This window comes from Chiroxiphia lanceolata, chromosome 1 (assembly GCF_009829145.1).
Source record: "Chiroxiphia lanceolata isolate bChiLan1 chromosome 1, bChiLan1.pri, whole genome shotgun sequence".
Classification (NCBI taxonomy): Eukaryota; Metazoa; Chordata; class Aves; order Passeriformes; family Pipridae; genus Chiroxiphia; species Chiroxiphia lanceolata.
The window spans coordinates 138,634,880-138,655,456 of record NC_045637.1 but is presented as its reverse complement, the minus strand read 5'-3'; the positions used below and the strand labels follow the sequence as shown (position 1 = coordinate 138,655,456).

Sequence of the window (20,577 nt, the reverse complement as noted above, 5' to 3'; positions counted from 1 at the left end):
CTTCAATATATATTTGTGATTTCTGCACCTTCTGTTGAAATTCATCCCCACTGGGTCAAATGCACCCCCAGAAAAAAATAAGTTTTGGGCACTACAAGATACACACTTGTTTCAGCTGAAATCACATGGGTTTTAAATAGACAGAACGTACATGGCAGTATTTGATCAATTAGAAATGTACAAAAGTTCTCTCTAAGCTCCTTAATACTAAAATAATTGGTCCTGAATAGAAAAGCAGTAAACAAAATCCTCATTGTTTTGTTCTGTTTTCTCCCCCAGAAATGCTAGGATTTTCACTATCACATTTTTAACAAAATAAAGAATATGCAATTTTATCTCATTGTTTTTCTATTATTATCTGCTTGTCCATCATATTGAATTTTAATATTGTTCCCAAAGATTTAAGAATAATATCTAAATTTACAAGACAATGAATAAAACACCAAAGCAGGTGGTTTAGCAAGTACTTTAGCCTGTGTGTAAAAACGCTTGTTATACACAGATGAGACAGCAAATCCAAAAACCTCATCCCCACCTAGGCAATGATTGATTGTAATATGACTTCGCAATTCCAGTGTTAATGTAGACAACAAACAGTTGAATGGAAACATTATACAATGCACAATTTCAATCTACAATTAATCATAAATCCTAGAAGGAAAATACATCTAAATGACACCTAGAAAGTAATGAATGTAGCATTTTGTCACCAGTTCTTACTCATTGCAATTTTGTTGGTCATTAAAATAGAATAAATAATTAAAGTAACCAGAATAAAAATAATCAAAATTGTATTTTAAAATATTTAACTATTTCTGAAGGAAAATTCCACAAATTGTGAAACTACTGCTTTCGGACTTTAAACACAAATAATTTTGTGAGGATAATGCTGGCCTTGCAATGGAGACCCTGAGATACAAATCACATTTAGTAGGAAGTTCCTGTAAAAGGATCAAAAAAATCATCACAGATACCAACAGTGCTGTAAATAAAGGCAAATTGAAATGTTGTAAAACAAAAGCATTAAAATGAATATAAACATAAAATATATTGTATACAGAGAAGCACTAGTCAGTTTTGCTGGCTTACACAAATCCTGTGCAGTTGCCAAGTACCTCATAAAATATCATGTGGGAACAGAGCTGGACAGGTGGCTTCTTCAGTACTGCTGTGATTTTCCTTTGATGATGTCTCCAAGATGACTGCTTTGGAACCACATGATTCTTAACCCCCTGCAGCTTAAAAAAACCTTTCATGGCAAAGACATCGTTATATGATACTATTTTTGGCACTGAAGTATGTCAAATCAACGTGTTTTTCATCTGTAGTACTGCAGCCAGTCTAAACTCCCTGCCAACATCACCTGTCGAGCAGTACAACTAATAGTGTTCAAAAAGATCCAGGCAGCCTCCAGAAGACTCACTCTGCCCCACTCTGACAACCCTGCAGCATCCAAACCCATCTCATCTCCACTGCTCTTGGCAGCTTCTACGGAGCAGCAGGGAAGAAGGTACAGCAGAGAGCCAACATTACGGGTGTTTGCCAAGCCCATCAGGCAAATACAGGTTTTTAAATCTACTCCATGATTCCCCATCATTAAGTAAGGGCACAGCAGGTGACCATCAAGCAGGGAAGCAAGAGTTCACCCATGTGGGCATGACAACCCTTGCTGTGGTGGGTCTGCATCTGCTCTGCCTCAGAACATCTCCCCAGCAGCCAAGAAGCAAAGACATAGGCACATATTTTATATCCGTAGACCCAAAAGACACCAAGTGGTTTGAATTTCATGAAAAGACTTCCACTGAGCAGGTTTAGCAATCTTCTCTTTTAACTGCTTCTCTGTAATTGCTACTTGTCTACTGGAAACCCCTGCCTTCTGCAGCTACACGGCTGCAGTAATGATTCTGTACTTTGTATATGAGCTATGCATATCTATATTATACAAAAGATCATAAATGCATTTTTCAAAAATACATGGCTATTTTGGGTACAATGCAATGTTTTTTCATGCTTTGAAACAATGAAAAATTTGAATCAACTCATATATCTAGCAATCTAAAAGCCAGTAATTTCATGGTAGAATGTCCATGATTTGTTTGTGCATTTTCTGTGACTAAAAGAGTTAACTCATAAATAAATGGGGGGAAAAAAAAAGAAAAAGAAAAGAAAAATCACCTGCAGAAATAGAGCGATAATGTTTAATTTTCCAAGTGTTAAAGAACCAGAAGTTTGAATATTGCAATACAATGGCAGCTTGCCAACCAACGATCAATATCCTTTACTAAATTTCTAGCATTGTTAAAGCTAATTTCTGAGTTGATGAAAAAGCTCCTTATGAATTGGAAAACGTTGGCTCCAACCCTGTCAGAAATATTATTTTACTGAAAAAAAACCAAAATGACATTCAGCTTGAAATAACTTCTCTGCAGGCAGGCTGGCAGCCCTGTAACCCTGAATCAAATCAACTGCCATTTTGAAGAGTTGCATTCACCTCCCCCCCCCCCAAGATTCAGAATTTCTTCACGGTTCCTTCAGAACCCAACACGGGTTTTAAAAAAATCCTCAAAGCGTTAGAGAAAAACATTAAAATTTTTATGGAGTTTCTTTCAATTGTACATCAGCTCAAGTACTCACTCAGCACAGGCAGCTAAAACTTCTACCCAACCAGCTCTAAAAAAAATAATTTCCTTCTTCACTTTGTTACCATGATCATCTGGGCTCTGGAGGTCAGAGGAAAAGCCAAATCCTGTTATGGCAGCTGGTGTTTGTTAATAGGGTTTGCCCACAGTTATGTATTGTCTAAATGAATGTGTGTCCTGTGCTCCTGGCAGGAGTCAGAGCTGCCTGGTATCCACCTGCAAGCCTTCCAAAGGATCATGTGAGGGGGAAGTTCTGGTAGTAAACACTTTTCACAGGACAATAGGATCATTCAGGAGGTCTCCAACCTGCTGTTCAAATCTACAGGACCAGGGCTTTATCCAAGAAAAGCTCCAAGGATGGGAACAGCACAACCTCTGGGAAAACTTCTCCACTGTTTGACTTCTCACAGTGAAAAAGTTTCCTAAATATTCATTCTGAGCCTCTTGTTTGAATTTATGCCTGTATTTCTCTTCTTCCCACCATGTACTGCTGTGTAGAGCCCATCTGCCTTCTCTATCCCCTCCCCATGGGTGCCAGCAGGCGGATGGTGGGACAACCCCCCACCCAGCTTCTCATGGCTGGGCAGGCACAGTCATGGTTTCCTCTCATGGAATATAATGGGAGAAGCAAGATGGTATTTGAAAATACAGCTGTGGATGATTTCCAAAGCCACAAAACTTTGCAAATCATTCCCTTACTTCTTAAAAACTGTGAAAATGTCAGAAGTGGGGCTCAAAAGGCCACTATTAATTTTGACACCCTGCACCTGAGAGAGCTAAGCTGCTCTCAATTTGAGCTGAGCCCCATGGAGTGGCTAAGAGAAAAATCTCCAGGTCTTATTTTTCTGGACTTCTTGCTTGCAAAGGACTTGTATACAGTTCATTTACGGAACGTAAGTAATTCCTTTCCCCTTCTTTCCCTGTCACGTCTCCTGAGATCCACAGCAATCTGTGAAAATGAGCTTCACAATTTATTTATGCCATATACAGAAGAAAACTTCATTTGTTTTAAGCTGCTGCATGATGGCCACCCTGGGTGTTCTGTAGTTTCCGCATGAGAAAATCCAGCAAATTCCAGTCTCCTAATTACCTTCAAATCCTTCATAATTTTATATAGATCTCATCCCCCTTTCTGAGTCATCTCTCTCCCAAGCTAAACAAGTTGCACTTACACAGCTGCCATTTTCTGTCTCTGATCTTTTTTGTTACCATTCTTCGTATCTTTCCTATATCTGTTAGACACATATCTTAGATGAGGAATTCAGGTATACACACAAACAGTACAGATGAGCTGTAGGATTTTACAGTGACATGATAAAATGCCATCCAGTTACTTCCTGTTATTTTTAATATTGTAGTTGCCATTAAATTCAAAAAATAGAACAGCCTCTACAATTTTCATCTCAAAATTGCAACCACTGAGAAAACAGAGCTATTTCCTTAACCAGAAATCCTGAACACAGTACAAATCTACTCTAAAGACTGATGTTAAGAAAATATGAGGAAAATCCAGAAAATGCTACTGACACGATCAGATCATTCATATAAGCTGTAAAATTAGCTACTTTAGAAGTTTCATGGGAAACCTGTTTAGCCTGGATCAGTAATGACTTCAGAAGACCACAACGCAAAAGCCTGCAGACAGATTTCATATAAATGTGCTTTATTGCAGAGAAGTTACATTATTTACATGCTGCAACACATTACAACATAAATCTATTAAGTATTTCATGGTGGATGCTGTTGGTTGCCAGATAACATTGTCATAAGAACCACATTATAAAGTGAAGAGACTTACAGCTTTATATACTCTACAACTTGGAGTAGCTAAAATGTTAAAAGTCAAAGGCAGTGTTTGCTCAGGCCTGCCTGTTGTCATATGCATGCAAAAGCCTAAGGAGAGCAAATATAAAAGTATTGTCCGGTTTCAAGTCTATGATGCCACCAAAGCTGACGATAGGTGTGTACTGATTTATATTTTAAAGCGCATAATCTTGCATAAATTATACAAGTCTAATAAGATTGGTATAAATCTAATTCTTTATAAACCATGGCTTAGAAATAAAGGAGAAATGCAGCTTGCACATGCATTTAAAAGGACAACCTAGCAAATGTTTGTGACCTTCATGTTTATTGTCTTTTCTCTGAACAGATATGCTAGAAAACATCTTTATAACATTTTTATTCTAGAGTTGCACTTCTCTTGGCTGAACAATGACAATGAAACTCCAGAAAAAGACAACTAAGCAATCTAGCCCATATTTGCTGGTGGAGAAAAATCTATGAAATACAGAACATTATTTATGTCTAACTTAGTATGTCTTCATTAAGCAATGTTTCTAGTAGCATCATAATGAAATAGAATAGTCGTGTGAAGTTTGGCCCCTCATTTTCTTAAATGTGAAATAATTTTAAGTCCCAATTGAATCTGTAGTCCAAAGATCAGTTTCTTAAAAAACTGGGGAAAGCTTTGTTGTCTTCTAAAGGAAAGTTCCCCAGTTGTGTCAGCCTTAGGGGATGTGACTACAATGAGCCTAAAGAACCATAACAGACACTTTTTAAGAAGTGAAGGAAACGGTCAGGATGAAAAAAATCAAACCCAAACGAGAATATACAAGCCAGTGCCTTCCCTGGTAAACCAGCTTTTTGCTTGCTGTGCAACTGGGCTGTTGTACACCAGCCAAGGATTGGGCTTTGTTTCTGTGTTTCTAATGAAGTTATCTTTTAAAAAGAGAAAGAAAGGGAAAAGAAACCAAGCAAGGAATTATAGATACGTAGCGGTGGCACAGACACAATCATGCATGAAGGGCTTGATCCTGCCAGGAATGCAAGGGGCAGTGGTACTGTGAGGACACTTTGCCAGTGTGGATCCCCTCATCCTTGGTGTGCGCTGCACCCCAACATGGTTCCCACAGAGCAGGGCATGGGCAGTGTGTCCTTGCTCAGCTCTGAGGTTGAGGATGGAGGGCCAGACGAGCAAGGGCAAGAGGGTTGGTGCCTGCTCCTTGCAACCATCTGTCTCCAAGAGGCAGTGAGAATACTCAAATATCTACTTTCATGATTCCTCCATGGATTCCCACTTCTAACCTCACTGCCTGGGTCTGACAAAGCACCAGTTTTGTGAGTCAGGGCAGCCTGCAATAAGCTGTCCCCCCATCCCGTTCCCACAAACCACTGCTAAGATGGGCTGCAGAACCTCCCTTTGAGGGTAGGGGAGGTGTGAGGTGGTAAGCATTTAATCAGGTTTAAAATTGTGTATTTCTCTGCATACAGGGTCAGTGTACTCCTGGAGGACTCCCAGGAAGCTATGTTCCCAGGATGGACTTCTTCCCATAGAAATATAGGGTTACTTTTTCTCTGAAGAGCTGATCAAGTCCTACTGAAGTTGACAGAAAATTTACAGACAAATTCCACTAGTGTCTGGGACTGGGAAGGGAGAATCTGAGCACACTAAGTCTAACCTCAGCTCTTTTCCACACTAAGGACAGAGCTGGATTTGGGCTGCACATAGGATGCCACTGGCACTGTGTGTACAAAGTGGGTGCACTGATGTCCAAAGCACTCAGGCTCATATGTCTGACTCCCTTTCAAGGGAGAAACAGGGATTCTGGGTTGCAAGGGTGCCAGTCAGATCTCCTAGGTCATAATTACATCCTACAAAAGAGGGGTGGGAGAGTCGGACAAGCCCAGGGTAGTAAAGACCTCAGTCAGCATGTCCTCGTGGTGTAACTGAGCATCATTCTGGCTAACCAGGTTGGCTGGGGCAGCTCAGCCACTTAATCTGGAGCTATGAGGAGAATTTATAAGTGAGGTCAATGTGTTTAGACAGCACCAAGACCTGAGCCAACTTGTCCCCAGCTGGCTTAAGTGTTGGCACATTCCAGATTAGGGCTTAGCAGAGGCAGTAGGAAGATCAGATCCATCTTGATCTGTCAGTCTAGACATGCCCATAGACTCCTCTCCCTTCTAAAGGACAGAAAAAGTCCTCCTCATGCCCAGGTTGTCTATGCCCCTCTGCTCATTGCATTTTATCTTAAGCCACTTTTCTATGATGCCACAAAAATCAGTTTATACTACATACGTGTATGTGCATGTGTGTATTAGATATGACATTTATATATATATATTAAACATATATAAATATCTATTTTTATATATATTATATATATATTAAACAACACATTCTATTCAATCATCCTCGTTTCGTGTTCTTCCACTGAATCCCATCACTTCTCTCACATTGCACAAGTTCTTTAGGACTGAGCTCTCTTTGTTTTGGAGTACACTATGTATAGCCAGTTTCAGCGAACAGCACTTTACTGGTACCGCATTTAGATGGCTGGGGGTTTTTCATAATTACTGATACTCCTCGGAATCTTTACAATATGTCCTCAGGCCCTGATGGTGAACCATGACTAAGACTCATAGTTGTGGATGGGCCATTTATGAATTAAGCTCATATGCATGATGAGGACTGTAGCTATTGCTGAAAAGTAGCACTGTATTAAACACTAACTTTTACTGTAAATGTACATATAAATTTTTAAAAAATCAAAGCATTTTGGAGAGTGGGAGAGAAGTGCCATCATTTCCATTCCCATTACCTCTTACAATTGCATGTATGGGGGAAGAGTAATTGGACTTCTCACTCAAGGGCAAAGTTTTTGAGGTTTGCCATCAGGGGTAAACAGTACAGTGCTGTTCTATATAGGCTAGCTAATATACTTCCCAGAGCTGTCTGGTTTTAGTAAAATAGGTGATCATTTCTGGGGTATATTCATTGTCATTCTTGCTTACCTTATTTAGCAGGATATGCTCAGTAGGGAATACTGAACAAGATCATCACAATCGATGTTTAAAGTAAGAGTTCTGTTTTGTTAGATGATATTTTCCAATTAGTAACAAAAAAACAGATATGTTGTCCTAATATGCAGCTAAGACGACTGAATTTCCACTACTAACAAAGTCTATGAACATTAACAGGGAAGTCCATAACTTACTGCATATAAAACTCCTGAATAATACAGTATCAAACTATAAATTTAAATAACAGAGAGTAAACAAAAAAATTCACTATATAAATCACAGGAAAGGAAAAAAAATTAATCTCCAAAGACCAAAAGAATTTCCTGATAAGAATTACGGCTTCCATAGCCAGTGAAAGACTACTGCAATTCTGTATATTAACAAAATGATATTTTAACTTGCAATTAAAAGAAAGTATCTGCAGATTGCATAAATATGTTGTTGTGTCACATAATATCAAAGTTATTTGCAAAAATTATACAATCTGGAATGCTTTAATACGAGACACAACGATGTACTTAAACATATAGTAATAAGAAAATGAGAGCAACCATTATAGAAAATATTTTTGGGATGCATTGAGTTAGCAGTGCTATTTAGATTAAATATATAAAGTGAAAAGTCGTCATTTTAATAAGCTGCTCATTGATACCCCTTTCTGCCATCAGAACATTTTCTGTGCCCTACTTCTGCTGGATCTTTAAAGTCCCAAGGGCAAGTTAAAGCAAGTTATGGCATCCAGAAATAATTCTACACTGTGCGTTTGTTACCATCATGTTATTTTTCTTTTAAATGAGAAGTGATTTCACAAAGGCAGATTTCTTTCACTGACACAGTAAAATCCTTGGAGCAGGGACCATATTCTGGGCATTGCTAATCACATTGTTGGCACTCAACAAATAAATAATAACAACATTAATGATAATTTACTTCACTTCTACTTATTTGTAGTGCTGATTCCCTTGATTTAAGTGATGCTCCTTAGGAATTTTCAGATCCTTTTGGCCTAAGTCCCCTCTGTCTTTCCTGTTGTCTTTCTTCTCAATGTTGCTACTCTCCTCGGTCCAAAAGCCTCTTATTTTCGAGGTGCTGCTGTTTTATTTGCACTTATAGCAGAGGTGTTCAATAAAGCTACACTTCTTTCTGCATTTGGTAAATCTGGTGTATCATACTCCCAAGGGCAGACTTCAGCTCGAGATGCTAAAGGTTGCTGTAAGTAACTACTTGGCTTATGGGAGTTAGATGAAAGCACATTTCCCTCGGAAGAGGCATTTTTTTTCTGTTCTGCCAATTTATTGAGGTTTTCCTTTTCTGCTGCTTTCTGGGGCAGCTCCTCCCGCTCCCCAGCATAGGTATTAGGTGTATATTTGTTAACATTCTCACACTTCAGCCCAGGAGTGACCTGAGACTTGGAATTTGACTGGTTTTTCTCATTTTCAAAGACCTGCTGCTCTTGTGTCTCCCGAGTGGCTGCCTCCACCTTCTCTGAGCTCTTTTGATTTGACTGTTGGTACCCCTCAGGTGTCTTCAGCTTATGATGAGTCTTCCCCTTCGGCTGGGAAGGGTGGTTTTTCTCTGCCTCTGAAGAAGCAATAGATACATGTTTTTGAGCTTTAGAGTCAAAAGGCACAGGACCAGGAATTTGGTCATAGATCTCCCAAGGACAAACTTCTCCTCTGTCAAAATTGTCCTTGTGCAAAGACTTACCTGGGCCTGTGTCTGGATTTGCAGGTGTTTGACTAACCCTTTGCTGTTTAATAATTCCAGATTTATGGGCTTTCTTTGTTTCCTCAGAGTGGGTAGAGTTTTTCCTGTGGGAATCCTTATGTTCCCCTTTATCAGAGGCTGAGTGCTTTTTGCTGGCCTCCTTACCCTTCTGCTGAGGTTTATGAGATTTAGTGCTTTCTTCTAGACTTTGTGTTTTACCTGTTAGTCCCAGAGTCTTTTCCTTGGCACTAGCAATAACACTGAGGGATTTTTGTAACACAGAGGTTCTTGGATGCAGAGGTTTCTTATCAGCACTTAAATTATGTGCACTTACTGATTTGCACACCAAAGGGACCGATTCAGTGGAGGCAGCTTCAACTTTTTCAGGAGCATTTTTGGTTAATTTGTTACCATTCAAGGAGTCCAGGAGTGTTTTCTCAGCAGGTATAACTTCTGCACTTTCTGTAGTTAAGCCATTTGGTTCTTCTGTTTGATCCCTAACATGATCGTAAGTGCTGTGGGACTTTTTTAAGGAAAAGACCCTGTTTTTCAAAGTCTCTTCCTTTGGCTTTGCAGAGCTTGTGGAATCCTGTGCATTTTTCTTCAGTGTGGCCAAGCTCTTCACAGCACTGTGCTCCATCAAGTCCTTCTCATCCCTGGAGCACTGCCGGGTGACTGTCTCAGGGATTTCTGTAATACGTCGCATTATCGAGCGCCCCAAGCCCTTTTTAGAGCACCTTTTTTTCTGGAGATGTGGATTATTAGCAATCATCTTTTTCCTTTTATAGATTTCAAGCTGGGCATATAGTTTCTTCAACTCATCCTGCAAAGCAAAGTGAATGGCAAAACTAGTATGTACAGAGCGAGTACAGTCAAACAAGCAGCCTGATGAGTGCAAGATCTATTGCTCTAACAATGGCATTAAACTTACTTCACTGTCTTTTCTAATTCTTGAATTTGCTATTTCTCCACCAAATTGAATCCAATTTTTTTCCACTTCAAAAATAAGTTCAACCCTCATGCACAAACATGTTACTTTCCACAGCATACATAATTCATATGCATTTATGCTGTATGTTTCACATTTTGCAATGCTGTGGTGTATGCTTTCCTGCTGATCTCTATAGCTACTCTTTATTCTCATAATATAACCCCTTTTATCATGTAAAATAGGAATAATTTTTTCTTTTAATCACGTTTTTAAAACTTTATCTATGCAGTTATATATGCTTATTTGTATGTTACATACAAATGGCTAATCACACTGAAACCAAATGTTGTTAGCACTTCAAGATAATTCAGAGAGCCTGATAAACAGCTCTTGCTGTGGATGATTCCTCCTCCTTAACTGCCAGTATGACTTTTACTGCAACTACTAATTCAGCATCTCTTCACACTAGTGAATACTTTCCATGAGATTTTACATGACCTAATACCACAATCATAAGAGACCTAAGCTAGCCTTTTTCAGCTGATATCTGCAAAGAAAGATAAATGCATGCAATTTGGAGTTTACTTGTAGGAAAAAGTGTTGTTCTTGAAAATGAATGCTATTCAAATCAGTTATATGTACCCGAATATCTTCAGGATCCAAACTATGTTCACTCCATGCTGAATTGATACTGCTGTTCAGATAGGATCCAGATCGACCCATATCAAGCTCATCTTCATAAGCTTCTGTAGCTATATCATCTCTTGGGTTATTGCTTGAATGTGAAAACTGCAATAAGTATTCATAAAAGAGAGGTTGCCATGAGTGCAAAAGTTTACTCCAACATCACAGTAAGAGCTTACAGCAGTTTTTATGGTACAATGATCCTCCTATAGATTTCATGTGATTCTCGAACTCAAAACACTAGCTATAATCTTCACTGGCACAAGTAGTGTCCTATAGAATATCAGTATTGTGTGGAAGGAACTCTTATTAAGATGCCTTAAGTTGATAAATCTTAGAGATTTGCATAAGAAAAAATTCCTACTTGTTTTGATGTTTGTTTAAACCTCTTTAAATGGCATTTCAATTAAGCTAGGATAAAAATAGACTTTCAGACAGTATTTTCAATTAGGCAGCTAAAACTGTAAAACACTGTTTTGTATTCCATACAGCTTAATAATCCTGTGGAAAGCAATTTTTCCATTTTAGATCCTGACCCTGAAAAGGAAGACATGAGGTGGCCAAAAAAGGAAAAATAAAGGAAAAAAGATGGAAACTAATGAAAAAGGAGATAATTTTTCTCTTCTATGTTTTAGCAAATGCTTGAATCAAGAGTTGGAGAGTGTTTGTCATAATTTTTTTGTTCATATTGATTCATTCATCTGTAGTTACTATTGTTCACACAGTCATCTGTCTTCAGGAGTTTATGAATAGAACAAAACCTTGTGAATCTTAATTCCCTGAATTCTTTGGTATGCTGGAAGAAAAGCCTCTACAGTGTTACACAGATAATAAGCTAAAAATTAACATGTTGATCAGTAGTTATAAATCAGCTTCAGAAAGCTCAACAAATTTTCTAGGCTAGTTTAGAAAGACACCTCTGAAGATACCTTATAAAGTAGAAAATATAAGACTATTGCTAAAGACCAGAAAAGTAATTTAAAATAAAACAAGGTTATGCAGTATTAAGGCTGTATCCATGTGTCCCCTCGTTGTGACTGTTCAATGTATGTATATTTGACAATTATCAGCATACCCTGTTCTGACACACAGGCAAAAGATGGGAATAGCAGCTTCATTAACCTGAAAATTCTATCAATTCAAACTGCTTAATGCTCTTCCTTCATATGTAGCTTTCACCTCTACTCCTGACCTTTTGATTAATATGATTGGTAATTTCAAAAGCCATTATAAAATCATTCCCTTTGCTGGGGTACTGTCTTAAGAAGGATGCTCCATTCAAATCCTGGGGATCAGTGCTAGAGACAGATGGAGCTTCCTGCAGTTCTCCTGTCCCTGGTGACACTCACATATTGCCACTTCAGTCCCAGTGCCCGATGGAAGGTGACTGCAGCGCTCGGAGCATTTTCTCTTCTCTTCCCTGACTCCTGTCACCCCCCTCGTACTTGTGCCCCTACACATTCATCTTGGCACCCAACACTGCTCCTGGCTCCATGTCGTGGGCCATGTCTCCTCCCAGTATGCAGCATCTGTCCATCCCAGGCTCTGATTTGCAAAGGGCTCTACTTTTTCAGCCTATAACTGCCTGGTTTAAATCCCAACCTCCCTGACTCATGGCTAGTCCAGTCTCCTGATTCTAGTTTTTCTATTCCCTTGCCTAAACTCTTTTTCTGTTCCCTGCTAACTCTGGCAGCAGCACAGTCACCCAAACACCTGAAAAAAGTATAGTTGGGCAGGATTCTCTCCTTCTTATATTAATCACATCAAAATTTTAAGTACTTTAAACTCCTGGAATTTTGAAAGCTGAAAGAAAGAATCTTTGAAAATGTGTAAGTTTTTAAAAAAAAACAAACCCAAACAGCTTTTTAGGTAGCCAAATTTTACATCTTCCTTTTTTATCAGTTGCTTGCTAGATTTATACAGAATTGCTTCTGCATGACAACTTTTATCTGCCTTAGTCTTGGCAAAAGAAAAGAGACAGAAGATTCAAATACCTTAGGAATCAGAAGTAGCCCAACAGTGACTGTCACAGTCAAGTGTGTGTGTGCAAAGAACAGCATCAGCATCCAGTCAGACTGAAGTCTTGAAACAAGAATGAATCTGAAAATAGAATTCAGGTTTGCAATTCACTGTGTTTTCTCCAGTGCATTAGATTTAATATCTTTAATGTTCCTTAGTTTCTTTTCACTGAATGGTCAAACACAGCTGGTTTTGTTCTGTACTGCTTTCATAAAGACTAAAAATTACATCCACATGCTTTTTCTATATACCACATTTCAAAACAACTCAGAAAAAACCCAATCAACAAATCAAAATATAAAAAGAAATAACAGACCTTAAATGATACTGCTTATTCCATCTTTCTCACTGTACTGAGCTGTCTTTTTGTTTGGTTTATATTGTCACAGTTTCTCTAGCCTGAGCTGAGTTATGGCAGCTTACATACATTAAGGATGTGAAGGGATGATTTTAGGTTAAGTAAGCACATGTACTATGATAAATTGCAGTGCACTTCATAAACACAGGATGTCCACAGATCGCAGCTACCAAGTACAGCTGATAAGCCATCAAAGAGAGAATTGAACTGAAATGCATTTTAGTGGGGAGCAGAGAAATGATCTTGACTGCAGGACCACCCAGCTCACTGCTGCGGGGCCCAAGAGCCTTGTGAATGCTTAGAAATGAGTGGCTGAACCGCCCAAACAAAACAGTTCCTTGCTGAGCTTTCTATAAGGGTGGTAGAACAAGCAGTGCAGGTAAAGCTAACTGGAGCATGCTTGGCTTGTCTGCTTTAGTGAGCTCCCAAAGATAGAAAGAGTAAGCAATGCAATGGATGAATGGATGTACTGCTGGCTTGCAATTTGCAGGTTTACAAAAATCATTCAGACAGAAATGACATTTGCAACTTATCCAAGTTCACAGATGCACATTTTGCAGAAGCTTTTGTTAACAGAAATAGTCTGGCATGAAACACTGGTTTATATGCTGCAATAATACAGTCATAATTACTTGTTTAATACTTTGTAAATGAAATGTTTCATGAACACAATAAAATATTATCATTAATTATTTCTTACAGAAATGTTGCTGTTGGGATGTGCAGGGATATGAGGAGGCTCAGGCCTGAGGTTTAGCTAACTGAACACGAGAACTGACCAAGATGACATGAACTGCTGGATGTAACAGTGAACAAAAGTTAGAGGGATGGCAAGATTTCACAGGTGGTTAACAGGGAGTCATTTGAAAGATGGCCAAACTTCACAGGTAACTGAAGGATCTTTGAGGGAGTAGAACTTGCAAGGTCAGTGGTGCCAATGTAATCTATCAGTAACAGCATATACGACTGTGATTACCCTGCTAATGGCATCACAAATACCAAATTTGAGTACAGATGTAGCAAAACTTGGACCAATCAGAAAAAAATAATGGGGGGGGGGTTGTTTATTTGGGAGAAGACAAGAATTGGGACAGATAGGTGATAAGGTAGGTGAGGGAAGAACACTGGAGACCTGCACCTGGAAGACCCAAGGTCTCAGCCCATGTCCAGCTGCAGAGGAGGAACAGGACCAGGCTGTCTGTGTTGGGCCTGTGCTGGTCCATGTGGGCAGCCATGTGCTGTGTGTGACTGCACTGCAGTGGATGTGCTCAATCTGCAAATGGAAACAGTGGCAGCCAGATCCATCAGACAGCCAGGAAAAAGCACCCACATCCTGATGCCCACTGGATTTGTTTAGCCCTGAACAGATCCAACCCTCAAATTCTGTGAAGGTTTTTTGCTTGTTTTATGCACAAGATCTTGACAGATTAAGGTATATGTGCCATACAATACCTCTGTGTCCTGGTTGGAACAGCTGGGACCGATTCATCGCTGAATGGGTATAGCCCAAACTGTGTATTCTATAGCCCTCCATGCCATTTCCCAGAAACTGTTGTCAGTAGAGACCTGCGAGGTGGGGGGGGGGGGGGGAATGTTCCTGAGCACCCTCATATCCTTTTATGGAATGAGCACCCTCATACCCTTTTATGGAACTCCCCGCTCTGAGGGAAGGACTAAACACCCTTTTATGGAATTCCCCGCTCTGAGGGGAGGACTGAACATTCCCACCTGAACTGGAGAGTATATAAACCTGGAGTTTCGGAACCTTTTTACCACTCGTGGGATCCAGAGGAGGACCGCAGCTCATCGCTCTCAACCTGCAGCTCTTCACCACCCTTGGCCGGACTACAATTACCACTTTTGGTTGGACTGCAGCAGCTCTCCCACTAGCAGGTTTTTCCCCTCTCCCTTTGCTTTGGACTCAAGGGGGGGCCCAGGGAGCACTGCTTTGTTTGTGCCCCGGGGTGCTGGGTTGTACATTTGGGTTGTACATTTGGGTTTTGTGGGTTATTGCCTGTTGCTTGTCTGTGTGGTCGTACTTATTGTATTATTTTATTAAATTGTTATTCTGACTTGTAATCTCTCTTTGAGTTGGCTTGGTTTCCTCTGCTGGTTAACTTTCAAACCAGCACACTCTGAAAGCAAAATAGTGCTTGTGGTATCCATTCAGTCCTACAGAGATAGGGTTTCTATTTGAATGAGATTTTTTCCATATAAATTTTGCGTTTCTCTGTAATATAAGAGAAAGAGTAACGCAGGAATTTAATACTGTGCTGATCTGAAGATAATCCAGAATCCTCTTTTTCTAAAATGGGAATATTTTAAAAGGAAAACAAAATGCAAACAGTTTAAGGTTTATTTAGTGTTCACATCAATCTTCTATGAGCTTCGGGAGTTTTTAAACTGGATGGTTGCCTTGTAGGTGTCCTTCAAGGCTCCAGTGCTTTCAACTTCATGACAACTCAGATATGTCATATAAATCTGAGTCCTACATATCCACCCTTTCAATTGCATCCAGAACTTGGCAGGGAAGATTAAAGCAAAAAAAAAAAAAAAAGGAAACAGACTAAAACTTGTATGCAGAAATGGACATAATCTCAGGAGGGATCGTGTGCATTTTATTCATTCCTATCCATAAACACTACATGATTCTTCTTCAACAAATCAGCATGTATCAGACAGATGGCAAAGAATCAATACAAAATGTACATTAAAAAAAAAAGGAAGAACAAGATCAGCAGACCTTAGGCTGGAGGCACAGGACTGTCAATAAGATAAACTGAAAGACTTAATCCTTTTCTGTCTCCTTCATAAAGCATGTATTAAAATGCCACATTTTTCTATTTTTCCCTTTTCCTCTCTCTTTAATCCAAGATTACTTTCATCCTGTTCTGTTGTTAAAAGAAACTTGCAGCCCACATAATAGGTCTCCTAGTCCACTGAACTGTATCTTCTCACAGTTTAGGAATATTAATTAATGGGGGGGAAATTGACTGAGAAGCTATCATATTGGTTATAATAAATTCAAAAGTATTTTAACTGAATTTTACATCCACTAGGAATTAAAAAAATGCTTCCATCAAATACAGATTTTAAACAATAGCTTTGAAGATGTTTGTGTTAGGGAGTAAAGATTTTGAGAGTATGTGGATGTTGAGACACAGGGTTAAAAGAAGGGGAAGAAAAAAAAAAGTTGCAAGTCTGAAAAATGCAGTGAACTGTATGACAATGATAAGGGAAAAGAGTACCAGGAAAGAACTGAGATGAAGGATTTGCTTTGCTGATGTTTACTCAGAAAAAAACATGAAAGCAAACAGCAAGAAGACAGAGAGAAATGTGAGTACCAAGACAGACCAAGGAACAGAGAAGAGTATTTGAAGGCTGTCAATTAAGCAATGCTAAAAAAATAATCTTAGTAGATAAGATCTGTCAGGAGGCAAAGGAAGGTGTGAGAACATCGTAAGAAAGTCTTAAGAGTTTTTACAGGATGAGATGAAACTCATGTTATCTCGCTATTTTGCATTTTCTAGGACCAATTCATTGTTACAGGGTACTCTGTAGGAAAGGAATATATAGCAATTTTCATGTAGCTCTAGCAAAGACCCTTATTACCCGAATACTACCCAAATAATTTAGAAGTATGAAATGTAGAGCTCATTACAGACTTTAGAAGAAACATGGGCTTTATATTACTGATATACCATTATACGCATAACAATATTTTTATGTCAGCATATAAAACACTATGCTTCATGCCCAAACCAGTACAGTTATCTTAATATATAGCTTCAGCTCACCAATCTGTTACACACCAGGAAAAGTTCATATAAACCAACATTCTTACCTGCTGTTTTTCTAGGGGTACAAAACAGTGAGCAGTATGTAGATGACTGAAGACAGATAGTAGTTTTGCTATACCTAATTTATCATATACCTAGTTTATCAGCTATATTGAAAAAAACCCTAATTATATAATTTCATACTCTTGAATCCCATGGGAACATTTTTAAGTTTAGTAATCTCTTAATTAGCAGAAACAGATATTTATAAGACCTTCCATTATGCATCCTATCCCATTCACCCATTTTAAGTTGTACCATACGAAACGTGAAAGATAAATAGTTAATTACTAGATCTACAGATCACTTGCCTAATTGTATGGAATATAGCAGAGATAATGAGCTCATTGTGAACTGCAACAGCCATATAACGTGGCTCATGAAATGCTGATGGGACTGTCCGCACTGCATAGCAGAGATAAACACCCCACAAGAGGAATAAAAATTCAGCTGTGAGAAGAACAAAAAGAAATAATTTGCAATTAGTTTTATAGATGGAAGGAAATGTGAAGTACTACAGCATCTTCTGTATGTGTGAGTATCTATGCAAAAGACAATACACATGTATATAGGCACACACATAGGCATTTAAACTCCTTCAGATACTGTTACTGTACATCATACATTTGGTTTTAATTTTACACACTTTTTTCCAGATCAGGAACCTTTACATTTATGGTGTTTCAGTTTTTCAATTGACAAACTTTAAGACAATGTCTAATAATGTCTTGCTTGCTTTTATATTTGGTACTACAGAAGTTTGACATCACTTCAAATAGCAAGTATTTTTAATTGCAGATCTGGTTCTTGTTATAGAGGCAGATACTGGTGCTATTACTAGACTGTGCTTGTTAAGACAACACTTTCATTTCAAAGGTTTATAACTCAGATATAACAATATACTTGGGTTTAAAAAATGCCTTTGTTCATGGTAATTAATTCTGCTGGTACCCATTATATGATGAGTCACTTCTGAGGGTCTAATGCAATTACAACAAATGACGTGTTTCTGTTAGGAGTAAAATGAGTAAGGGAAGAAAGAAGAAGGAGTAAAGGGTCAAGATCATCTTAAATTATCTGGTTAGAGCTAACTCATCTGCACCCAGCAGTATGCTGACTTCAGTTTCCACTGGACAGTCTGATGTGACATCATTTTGATTTTGATACAAATGAGGTGATTTCCTACCCATCTTGAAAAAACTCCCAGAAAAAAAAAAAAACCAACACAGGTCTGCCATGTGGTTATGAATAGAGCTGGTGCCTTTCCCTCTTGCCTTCCAGCCTGGCTGACAAAGGCTGAAAGTGTTTGAGTGTCATCCAGCAACGTGCAGTTCCATGTTAGGCCAGCATTACTCCAGGCCAGCTTCAGAAACTGAGTGTGATCCTGTTGTTACTCATACACTGCTTTTGCCTTGTTGAATTTTAGCAGTAAAAGCTACAATCAAATGTAATATAATAGAAAATTATTTCTTTTTCATACTTACTTTTGACAAAAAATGTTATTATACTCTTACTAAAACCAGTGATCAGTGACATCACTCTATGGTAGTGGTCAGCAAATAATTACTGGTCTGATTTAGATAAGCACACAAAAGCTTGTGAACCCCACCATTATCAACAAACTGAAATAAAACATCAGTACTGGATATCTCATGAGAAAACGTCCTCTGGTTCCTCCACTTTCAGTAGTACACAGCTGCTGTAAATTACCTATATTATATTGTTATATAATTTTGAAATTTCTAATTTTGCTATTAATTTCATCTAAAATCACTAAGAGACAAGTCTGGATAAAATTAATTCAGTTACATAGATATCACCATGCTGTGATAAGAGTTCAGTTTGAACTCTGAACAACACTTGGCATGTTTCTTAATGAAAAATAGACGGCCTCGCTCCGAGATTGTTGCTTTTACTAGAACATATCCTTCAGACACCCGGCAGCCCTACTAATTACATAAACCCAAACATGTGAAGAGGCACAATCCATGCATACTGCTGGTTTTATGTTCTTCCTCACCAAAATCCCAACAATAATAAACCTTTTGATCTTTTGACTAAGTAATAGTTTAACTTGGGACCTTACTTGAGTGCCAAAATGAAAAAAGCATGGTATGAATCTTCTGAGACTATGTGTCCTAGCCTGGTTTTGAGCTCAACAAAAGTATATATGCAGGTATGTTTTTCCCACATCCCCCATACACTCACTGCCTGGGCAAACTGGCTGCTACTTCCATTTCATTCCTAAAAAATTAGCTATGCTACCAAAGAAGTCTGTTACTCTGGTTTCCTAAAACCTCCTATGCAGAATGACCTATCAAGAGTTCTTGTTCCTAAAGTCTTTCCTGGCCAAGTGGAATACAAATTTTGCTTCAATGAAATAATACTAAAGGCTCTTTTACAAATGTTAGCAGTTTGGTTTTTTTTCCTTTAAGTATTTGCCTTGCATATGCAGAATCATGGCACTGAAATGTAGTGCTCTTCAAAGCACTGTAATTTATTACTTTAATTGCTCTGTAATAATTTAGAAGAAATTGAAAAGCAGAAAATGGTTAGAATTAGGCTGCTAAAGCCAAATCACTCTGTCTTACTGTCCTATCTTCTATGGAAACTCGGCTAATACGGCTCGGCAGGAACCCCCTGAACATGCCAGAAAACCTATTTCTTAACGTTTTGCCTTTCATCCAAACTCCCCCTGCTCCCCAAAATGAGCAGCAAAACTGAACAGACAAGCTAATTACAAAATAACAGGCATACTCCGCAAAACTACCCGTCGTTCGTTCTTCTTTCTCAGCTGAAGTGAGAAGAGCTCGTCTCTTACTGATTGAAAAGTTCAGTTACAAGTGCTAACAGAGGCTGAGGGCTTGAAAAGGTTTGGCTTTTAAAGGTATAAAAATTCCCATATAAACCTTCATATGCTGAAGGTATTCTTACTTAATTAAAGAGTGTGGGTCGAATCTTGCTTATTTTTATAAGAAAAAAACCCTACTCTAAGTTGGAAGATTTACAAGAATTATCTTTTTTGTATACAGAGCAAATGAAAATGAAAAAGCCACACTTCCATTGAAAAAACCACATACAACCCAAACATTTCATTTAGCTGGGCTGAGTAGGAAGGCAGGTAGCATTTGATCTCCAGATCTGATTAATTCTGAAAATTTCACAGTTTTCAGTTTCACAATCATAGTTACAAGGAATTCCTAAGACAACAAGGAGCAATTTCAAAGCATTAACATACTGAAGTATAACAGTAGCTTGCACCATTCAGTGCATAATGCTTTTAGAAAAGCTTTACATACAGAGCAGAGATGGCACTCTTGTCTGCAGATAATAATTAGTGTGACATCTAGTATGCAACACAAATAGGGAATAGCTCTTAAAACACAAGGTAAAATAACAGAGTTCCTTTACTTGCTAAGCCCAACATTACAATAATTTCATTAGCAATGACAAAACAAAACAAACTGATAGAAGACCAATTTATTATCTAAACCACTAATTAAACAGCTTAAATGTATAATGTAAAAGCTGTGCTTGAGGGGAGAAATCAAGTACCTATAATTAGCTACAGACTATTAGTGCAATTTGTAACAA

At 38.4% G+C, this 20,577-nt stretch overlaps 1 protein-coding gene across 1 annotated transcript in view; it reads right to left on the bottom strand.

Annotated features, from left to right (window-relative positions):
- Positions 1 to 4,285: 4,285 nt before the first annotated feature.
- The window catches only part of GPR158 (G protein-coupled receptor 158), a 186,514-nt gene continuing 170,222 nt past the window's right edge, over positions 4,286 to 20,577 (bottom strand). The window contains exons 8-11 of the mRNA XM_032700335.1: positions 17,295 to 17,433; positions 12,762 to 12,867; positions 10,726 to 10,872; positions 4,286 to 9,975 (exon numbers count right to left, since the gene is read on the bottom strand). Of these exons, the coding sequence (XP_032556226.1) occupies positions 8,521 to 9,975; positions 10,726 to 10,872; positions 12,762 to 12,867; positions 17,295 to 17,433 (1,847 nt within the window). The 3' untranslated portion in view covers positions 4,286 to 8,520. The remainder of the gene's footprint in view (positions 9,976 to 10,725; positions 10,873 to 12,761; positions 12,868 to 17,294; positions 17,434 to 20,577) is intronic.